This window comes from Etheostoma cragini, chromosome 15 (assembly GCF_013103735.1).
Source record: "Etheostoma cragini isolate CJK2018 chromosome 15, CSU_Ecrag_1.0, whole genome shotgun sequence".
NCBI classification, from domain to species: Eukaryota; Metazoa; Chordata; class Actinopteri; order Perciformes; family Percidae; genus Etheostoma; species Etheostoma cragini.
The window spans coordinates 8,547,036-8,556,821 of record NC_048421.1 but is presented as its reverse complement, the minus strand read 5'-3'; the positions used below and the strand labels follow the sequence as shown (position 1 = coordinate 8,556,821).

General features: G+C 41.9%; 1 protein-coding gene and 1 long non-coding RNA gene across 4 annotated transcripts in view; one reads left to right on the top strand and one right to left on the bottom strand.

The window, feature by feature from the left end:
- The window catches only part of LOC117958371 (axin-2-like), a 15,754-nt gene extending 13,635 nt beyond the window's left edge, over positions 1 to 2,119 (top strand). The window contains exons 10-11 of one of the 3 annotated variants that reach the window (XR_004659707.1): positions 431 to 624; positions 659 to 2,119. Coding sequence is in view for 2 of the 3 variants with exons in the window: in XM_034894704.1 (XP_034750595.1) it covers positions 431 to 557 (127 nt within the window). In the remaining variant the exon portion in view is untranslated. Of the gene's footprint in view, positions 1 to 430 lie in introns of all 3 variants that reach the window. The other 2 variants (XM_034894704.1, XM_034894705.1) reach the window with 2 other exon arrangements.
- Positions 2,120 to 3,087: 968 nt separating this feature from the next.
- LOC117958372 lies at positions 3,088 to 8,669 on the bottom strand. Its single transcript, XR_004659709.1, has 3 exons — positions 8,656 to 8,669; positions 7,580 to 7,581; positions 3,088 to 3,211 (listed from the first exon to the last, which is right to left on the bottom strand). It is a non-coding gene; the product is annotated as an uncharacterized LOC117958372 (long non-coding RNA).
- Between the last annotated feature and the right edge of the window lie 1,117 nt (positions 8,670 to 9,786).

Here is a 9,786-nt window from a genome sequence, read left to right as displayed (position 1 = left end):
GGGGTGTAATGACAGGCAGACTTGCAGGCACCCAAAATTTCAGCCTTTGTCAAAGGACCCCTTCATTTGCACGTTGGCCTAATTGGCCCCTGTTAGCCGGGGCAAAGCTCACGGCAGCATGATCGACAAAAAAAGAAAGGGAGAAGTAACGAAGAGAAGGAGGGACGGATAAAGAGAGCAATCCTCTTATTTTGGACTTTTTTCAGCAGCAGGTTCCACCCCACCCGGAGAAGTCAGTCTGTAGCTCAGGCTTGGTTGATTATGTACCAAGTGGTTTCTCATGGATGGCGGAAAGGAGGCTTAATGTTAAAAAGGTCAAAAGGGGTGGCAAGCTGTTTAACTTTAAAAGGTGTTTTTTGTGTCTTGAGTCATTTTTGTTGTGTATGATAAAGTCTTTGGGTGTTAACTTCCTCTCGACTGTCTGTTGCAGATACTACTTCAAGAAGGCCAGTGATGAGTTTGAGTGTGGTGCAGTGTTTGAGGAGGTGTCAGACGACGGCTCCTTACTGCCCAGCTACCAGGGCAAGATCCTGGGCAAGGTGGAGAGGATGGAGTGAGACCTTCCCCTGTTGTGGATTATACAGACGTTTCACACCTCCATGGATGTACTCCTGCATATGCTCGCACACACACACACACACACACACACACACACACACACACACACACACACACACAAAGTATGTCTTGTAAGCCTAGACTGTGTGGAACTGGAAATATTGTTGAATGAATGTCAACGAGGATCGGGCAGACTGGTTGAACAATGGACAAGATAAAGGAAGGAGGACAAGTTATCGCTATTACAGGACTATAATATGGTCAACCCGCCTTGTAGTGAAGAAAGTGAACGACTGTGTTGCTGGACTGAAACATCTTTGTGTTTGCAGAAGAGAAAACTCTAGAGACGGTGAATGACCACTCCTCAACGAAGCGGGCCGGTGGGTTAAAATGACTGAAAGCCTACCTGACCCTGCCTTTTGCTTGCATCTGCCCATGGGCACTTGCTAGCACTACGCTAATATGTATATGCAGATATACATGTATATTGCATTTTATTGTGATGCTCATATTGCTGTGTAAAGATTTATATTGCTATTTATTGGAAATATCCCTGCCCTAACCCTATTATTCCTTCATGGACAAGCTGCTTGGAGTTGGAGTAACTTCTCCAATTTTCCACATCTGTGATTTTTTTTTTTTTTAAATTTTTCACCCCCTCCTGAGCATCAGTTCTCAAGCAAAGAAAATGGGTTTTATGCATTTTCTGCCCCTCGTATTGAACTTTAAACTTCAAAAATACCTCTTCAAAAAATCCACTTCTGCTCCTGGAGAATTAGTGGGACATCATCTCTGATCTTTTGGCTGTAGAGCTTACTGCTGAAGCTTTGAGAACGGCTCTCTGTATCACTTAAAAGCTTGATAATATATTTACTACTGCAGTGCTATTTGTGGCTGTGTCCCCATCTGCTCTGAGTGTACTATGAAAAAATGAACAAAAATGCTATTAACATTCAATTCCCAACTCTGGGACTCTGCCCAGCTAGCCTTGATCTGTCGCGTCTTAGTGCCTTTGTTTCAGTGGTGCAGGCATCGCACAAATAGCCTATGTATGAGGAAACTGCCCTGAACAGGTCCTAGAGTCCCCACAATGTGTTTACACCAATATTAATATTTAACAACAAAAAGCTCTATAATGTGCTCCCCAACGTGCTTACCAATGTGATTGTGTGACTGAGTTACTTTTGAGTAGGGATACTCTGTATTTGAAAGCTGCACTATGAGCTGCAGATGAAAACGGTGGCGATATACACTATGTCCATAGTGTGTTAATTGAGTACAGTAGCTGTGCCTACATGGATTCTTGCCGTGTTTTACCCAATTTTCAGGGTCCAATTACTCCCTTGGTTTTTACAAGGGGCCTTATGTTGAAAAGATATTTTTATGCCTTTTAGTTCCATCATGTTTGTTTTTTAATACTTTTCATGGCTTCCTTGGCTCCACTTGTAAACTGTAAATTATGCTTCTATAGAGCTCAGTTATAAAAAGATGCCTCGGTACTTTAATTATTGTAATTATGAAGAGATGTAGCCTTTATTAAAATGTTCTATTTTTCAAATTAGCAAATGGCTTTGTGTGTGTGTGTTAACCCCCCCCCCCTGCTGTGGAGAGTGCAGCCCGTTGGATCCGGTGAGAACTCTGGCAAATTAACATCCATTATCAGCTCTTCATATACTCCCTGTTAGAAATTTCAAACACTCGGCATTAATTTGGCCACCAGGGCCTCTGTGTGTTTCAGTGTAATACGGAAAGAGCGAGAGTATCTGTGTATGTGTTAATGAGACTTCTGGTAAATGCGTGCCATTAGTACATTTTACCCAGCTGTTTGTATGGTTAACGGTTCGGCCTCTTGTGGCCCTGCGTGAACTGTGTCTTAGTGTAACGTAGTCTTTGCTCAGACTTAATCAAGGTCCCAGTAAATAGATAACTCACCGGGTGGCTGAAAACAGACTGCTGCATGCATGTAAATTACAGGTATAGATTATCAGGGAGTCTGAGGAGTAACGTGTTTTCAGATTACATTCTGACTGAAGGAAAGGTTCACATTTTGTCTTTAAAACAATCAGTTGCCTACATGAGCATTTTAACAGGTTTTGCTTACTGTAATCCTGTTCATACTGGCAAATAACCCGTCCTAGTGTATCTATAATGCATGTGATGGACAAAACATTCAGTCCTCTTTTTATGCAAAAATCTATTATGTTAGAAAAAATCAATTGGGTATCTTCTAAAGTTACAGATATTTTAGTACAAAATTCCACTTTTTGCAGCTCAACAAGGAAACCCAAAAAGGGAATTTGATACTAAACAGACAAAATTTGGATGATACTCACTACTGATACTTAAAAAAAGTGGAATATATACTCAACAAAAAAGAAACGTCCTGTCATTTTTAACTGCTGTAATATTTTAAGCAAACTTAACATATGCAAATATTTGAACATTAAAAGATTTAACAACTAAGACGAGAACAATTTTCACATAAATGTGACTAACAGAAATGGAATCTGTTCCTAAACAAAGGGGGGGGGGGGGGGGGGGGGGGGGGGGGGGATCAAAATAAAATGTAGCCCTAAGTATCTGGTCTGGCCACCAGCTGCATAAAGTACTGCAGTCCATCTCCTCCTCATGTACTGCACCAGACTGGCGAGTTCTAGCAGTTGTTGCCATCCTGTACCTGTCCCGCAGGTGAGATATTCAGATGTACCGATCCTATGCAGGTGTTGTTGCGTGGTCTCCCACTGCAAGGACAATCAGCTGTGCTTTCTGTCTCCCTGCAGCGCTGTCTTCGCCGTCTCACAGTAGGGACAAAGCAGTGTGTTGCCCTGGCCACATCTGCTGTCCTCCTTGCACCATGCCCAAGGTACGTTCAAGCATGATTAGCAAGGACACTAAGCGCCATTCTTTTGGTGTTTTTCAGAGTGAGTAGAAAGATCTCTTTACTTTCCTAATTTTCTTGTAACTGTGACCTTAATTGCCTACCGCCTGCAAGATTGTTGTCTTTTCAACAAGTGCAAGGTAATTAATTCTTTATGGTTTGTTTAACAAATAGGAAAACATAGTTTAAACCCGGTTACGATGAAGATTTCTGAAGTTATTTAGATTTTTTCACAAAAGTATCTTTAAAATACAGTGGCCTAAAAAAGGGGTGATCTTTTTTTGCTGAGTATATATTGCACAAAATCAAGGCTGGATTTTGTCTCCCATCACTTACATTGGAAGTGCATTGGGAAGGGGGCTTTAAATGGCCGGTATGGACAGGAGGAATGATACAACACACTGTACATGCAAGGTCACACTATCAGTACAAGACTCCCAGGAACTGAGTTGTAGGTTTAATGAAAATCTACATTTATGTGGCATTATCACATGAATGAAACTAGAGACAAAAAAGTAGCAAAACATGGAGTCATTTGGTTGATGTTCTTAGATCATTGATCAGTTATAGTCTGAAACCTTTATCATCTACCCTTTAAAGGCAGGTGTTTTTCTAATGTTTTCTTATTGTCGACAAATCAAATTTAATGTGTTAGTTCATCTGTCTCTCAGTACTATCTTACTTCTTTACCCTGTCTGTGGCTTTCAGACAAAAGGCCATTGGTTCCTACTGGAGACGTGCCGGTTATGACCGGGACTGTTTTGTAGATTATAGACACCCTTTTTTTCATTGTAGTATACTTTGCCTGTTGCTAGACTTTTCTAGCGTTGGCTGTAGAGTACAGTGGAAATCTCCCAAGATCAGGGAGTTTACCAACGAGGCTAGAGAAGAACTGAGGGTTGTAGCAGTTGGGGCCATAGAGATGGACCAGGGCAACTAAATTGCCATATAACTTCCCAGTCACAATGACATACTGGCCATTATAATTTTATCCTATTTTGTCAAACTTTTTGTCAGCTGAGACCTGCTGTTGTGTAAGACGTAAAGAAAGCTCTATATCACAGTGTACACCAGGCTACCTTACATGATAGCTCAATTAATTTTAACATGTAATAGCTTATAGCTTCACACACATTCCACATTGATATCTTCACAAACATATTGCACACCACACTCCTTTGCCACCCGCTCTCCTTTTTAGTTGCATTGGCTAAGAGTGTAATGGTGCCTTTCATATTAAAAGGGCATCATGATATTGTTAAAATACCATTTTCAGCCCTTTCATCAGCAAAGGTCAGTGCATACACTTGAAGGCCATCCTTTGGACTCTTTAGAACTAAGAGGGTCTCACTCAGCGGCGCTCCACTGTCAGAAGGCCTTGTGAAGCCATCTTTGTATAGAGGGCTATTTTAGATGGGGTCATCTCTTTGAACAGTGCACTGGGCTAGGTGGACGCTGGACTGCTATTCAAACGCATAGGTGGGTATTAAATCAACACTATGAAACTTTTCCCTCTTCAGTCCTCCTATAGGTTGTCTCATTGGAACTACACATTGCACAATCGCCGGAGCTTCTGGGAGTAGCTCCAAAACTCGTCCAACCTCCCTCCAAGTGGGCTGCTGTCCACTCCCTGCTATTACATTCTTATCTTATATGTTGTGTCAACACTGTAAAGGGATTGCCTCAATCTCATTGCACAGGTACTGTGTACTTGTGTATCATGACAATGAAGGCATTCTTTTCTATTCTATGCTGAGCTGATGCGCTGAGCCAGGCCAAGCAATACCAACTTACACCCAGTAAATCTGGGGCTTTTGGGGCTGCTGGAGGTCTGGGGCCACATATCAGTTTCACATATTACTCACTGGTAATTCAGCCCTAATGTAATGACAAATTAGTCAATGTAACGCCAAATGAGCAAACTTGAAAACTCTGGAAAAAGCAAGTAAATTGAGTTGGGTTACAGTCTTTTCAGTCTGATTTTTACACCCCCATAATCACACAATGTTTTCTATCTTAATTTTACATCCATACAGTCTTTCCCTCAGGAGGTACTTATCTCATAGGTACTTATCAGGTACTGACAGCTATCTGGGACACTGAATGTTCACCACTTTAATAAATCAGCTAGTGAATTGGCACGACTTTGTGCCAACCTGCCACCTCACCCTCACCCTAACCCCACCCTCATGTCCACAGCTCTGCCTGCTATTGTTTCCCTTGATGATATCCAACGTCTGCTACCTGTCCCGCCCACATGAGGCAAGATCAAAGGGTCTGACTGTGAACAACGGCGCACAGGAACCCTAACAGGAAGTCAAACTAGGATCACACAGATGCGCTTTGATTGGTGGATTCAAGGCTTTGACGTCCATATGCAGTCATTACTTTGGTAGACACTTTCCAAAATGGGATGTTATAGTACGACAGACATGGCCTTGACCCCCTTCAAAGATAATCCATTACAAAGCAGTGGAGATGCCTTTATCAGTAGGAGCAAACAGTCTGAAATATGAAGGATATGATTGCAAAAAAAGAAAAAAATAGATGAAAACACAATTTAGGTTAATGTAGAGACATCAAAACAGAGCACAGCTGAGCGTGGAGGCCATGGGAAAAATACTGCTCACTGTCTGTCACCGCGAACCTCAACCTTATTAAAATACACTCCAATCATTCCACCATAGACGGATACGAGAGACTGAGACCCCCAATTTTGAATCTTGAACCCCTTCATTAGGAACCTGGATCAGCCATGCGAGTTGTTCCACACAGGCATTGACCCAGACAGCCATGGGACTGTGGTCAACCAGGGGCCTCGTCTGGAACCTGGCCAGGCGCCACTGTGGTAGCTGATCCCCCTACCATGTGACCAATCCATAGGACCAATCATGTGACTTTATGCTGCCTGATACCCTCTTCTAACCAATGGCCGACTCAGTATCAACCAATGCCTATCTGCTGAAATATGTAGATGACAGCTGCTTGGCCAAGAAGAAGCAGAACCTATCCATCAAAAAGAAATTAACAGGCTTATTATTGTAGCTTACAGACTGTTTAAATGAAATTTTACTGAAAGAGTGGAATATAGGCATCACTTAAATTATAGGAGAGTGAGGTAATACAGAATACCATTAGAGAAGATATCCTATGTCTATAAGCTTGGAACAATACATTGCATTGCTCCTGTTTTTAGGAGACAAGGCCTGGTAATTTAATGACCAACATATGTGACCAAATAATTTCCCCAAAAGGACTGACCAAAAGAAAAGGCATTATATTCCCCTTCCTAATCACATGGCAAGAGTCTGAAAAGATTATGTATCTCACAAATGCTTTGGGAAATGTAGAAGACAGAGGTTTTGACGTTGAGGGCCAGAAACCTAATCTGCCACCAGTGTAGTGCGGCGGTATCGGATGCCGTGCTGCTAAAAGGGCGCTGAGGACTTGAGGTATGGTAGCTGGTTGGGCCACGCCGGGGGATTCTGTGTGCATCTTCCCTGCAGCTGAAGGAAAAGCATCTTTTGTAAAAAAGAGTGAGCACCATTGTCCTCCTTGGTGTTTACGTTTGTCTTAAATTTCACCTAGTGCACAGTGCAGCCGCACCAAGCCACAGGATAGGCATTGTTCTGGGCCCGTGCAGGAATGGTTGCCTGCAGTCACCTTCTTTCTGACTGTCGCCATTGTCCCACCACCAACCCCCCAAGCTTCTTTGTTTTGCTTCCCACCGCAGACAGCTCAGATTGTTGCCTGATGTTGCTTCCTCTCGTCCCATTGTTTCCACGTCTCCTCTTATGTATGACTTTTCTCCTCCTTGTAGGTCAATATGTGTGTTGGTTGGCTGAATGGTTGGAGGGGATGGGAGCATGGGGTTGGAGGGGGGTTAGGGTACACAGAGTGCACGTGAAGTTTTATGGCTAACCGCATGTGTTTTTGAATCTTTGAGCTTCCACGTCCACGGGTTGGGGAGAGTTTGTTAGCATGAGGATGGGGCGGAGAGAGGGAAGTAGGGTATGAGAGAGAGCGAGAGAAAAAGTTAAAGAACCAGGACTGAGACATGTGGTTCTTGTTTGGGGCACTGCATGCAGAGATGCTGGGTCTGGCTTCCCTCTGCTCCAACCTGCATCTACAATCTAAACACACCACTGATTATTAAACAATAGGGATGCTCTCATGCCCCCTCAATGTGAACCAGAAAAGGACAAACACAGCAGGATCACAACAAATCAGCCTCACACTTTGTTATCAAGGCAAGCTGTTTCCTTCACTGAAGTATGCACAGAAAACAAGGACACATTCTTATATTGCAAATCTATCATATTTCCTTTGTCTTAATCTACAGTGTATCTCCAACGTCGGGGATCAAGTTACTTGTTGGTTGTAACTGTGTGGGAGCATATTAGCATTGTGCCTCTGGGCTCTGTAAATTCACTACAGTATGTAGTTAAGTTAGACTGGGAACTACGTGAACACCAAACCACAGCAACCCCCCCCCCCCCCCCCCCCCCCCCCCCCCCCCCCCCCTTCATTCTAGATACAAGCAACACCCACATAACTCCATGCCCTCTGGGCTGTTTTACATGTGCACACAACCCCGAAAACACCATGGGGCCACAATGCAAGGGCAATGATTTTATGTGATATAATCTGTGGCAAAATTACCCGTAACAATTACAACTTTATTGAGATTTTCTCATAAATGCTTTATTTTGCAGGTTCCTAGTCTATTGACTTCTACTCAAATTTATGTATAAAATAATGTAATTTGGTGCTGAATATAGGGAAAATTTAGACAGTCACTTCTGATTCATTAATTCTGATGACTTGCTAGTGTAAACTGGAGAGCCTTTGAGTAAAATGAAATGTGTCCAGGCAAGAATACAATTCAGTTACATGGACAGTAAAACTTCCAACACTTAATGAAACATTTATTTATTTACTTTGGTTTGACTGGATAAGTTCTTTCAAAGAAATTCCTGTTTCCCCTAATTACTGTACTTCTTTACAGGAAACATCTTCGGAAATTATTAGGGAATTAGGCCCATGAAATAAAGCATTACCAGTATTTGCTATAGGTTACTGTGATATCCACATTCACTGCATTCTTCTCAGCTGGATCTTTTCATCTAAGGAATTTGGCTGCACAAAATTCACACAAAGTATGATTTGCATTTTTACAAACTTAACACCAGTGTTGGAATGTAACAAAGCACATTTACTTAAGTACTGTACTTAAGTATACATTTATGTTACTTCTACTTTACTTTAGGTCTTTTCTTTTCATGGCACTTGCTACTTCTACTTCACCAAATTTTAGAGAGAAATATTTTTACTCCACTACATTAATCTGGCAGCTTTAGTTACTAGTTTTGCATTGAATACTTTTACTTTTTGTACTTTTAGTACATTTTTTCCTGATGATACTCATATACTTTTACCTAAGTAACATTTTCGATGCAGGATTATTATTTGTACCAGAGTATGTTTTGTACTGTAGCCTACTATTAGTGATTTTACTTAAAGGAGAATTCCGGTCAATTTCAACATGTAGCTCCATTGTCAAGTGCTGTCAGTAGAGAGAAAAACAAAAACAATCAGTTCCACCTACATCGTGTTATCCTCCTGCTAGAGTTGGCACCCAAAAGGCTTTAACAGGGCAAGTTTTAAACGTGCTTTTAGAGTCTAAACATGCTCAAAATGTCATTACATCTGCTAAGCCATGTGCAGTGATTCCTTCTAAGTGAACACAGAGAATCTGACTGCAATCAATGTGACAGAAAAACATAAAAGTTGTGTTAATTCAGCCGGTGCACAAACCACTGCTTATTTCCTGTTTTCCGGTGAAGTCCACACTAGTTGAAACACGTCTTTCTATCTAATCTACTGCAGTCAAATTCACTGTGTTCACTTGGAAGGAATCACTGCACATGGCTAGGCACATTTAATAACATTTTGAGCATGTTTCGAGGCTAAGAATAAGCCAAAAACTTGCCCTGTTTAAGCTTCTTGGGTGCTAACTCTACTAGGAGGATAACAAGATGTAGGCAGCACCGATTGCTTTCATTTTTTTCGCTCCTGACAGCACTCCAAATTTACAAACAACAGAGCCAAGTGTTGAAATCGACCGGAATTCTCCTTTAAGCAAAGGATCTGTAATTTTGCATCACACTTTAAATAGTCTAGTCTATGTCAACAACGTTCCACTTCCAGGATTACTCCGTTGCTGCCAGAAATTTCGCTGTATGTCCTTTTCGGTCTGCTATCTGTTGCCTTCCACTTTCTTTGTGTTGTAATTTTAAACTCTGGTGGCTTTATGAGGACTATGGTTGACCCTCTGAGCCCTAAGGCCA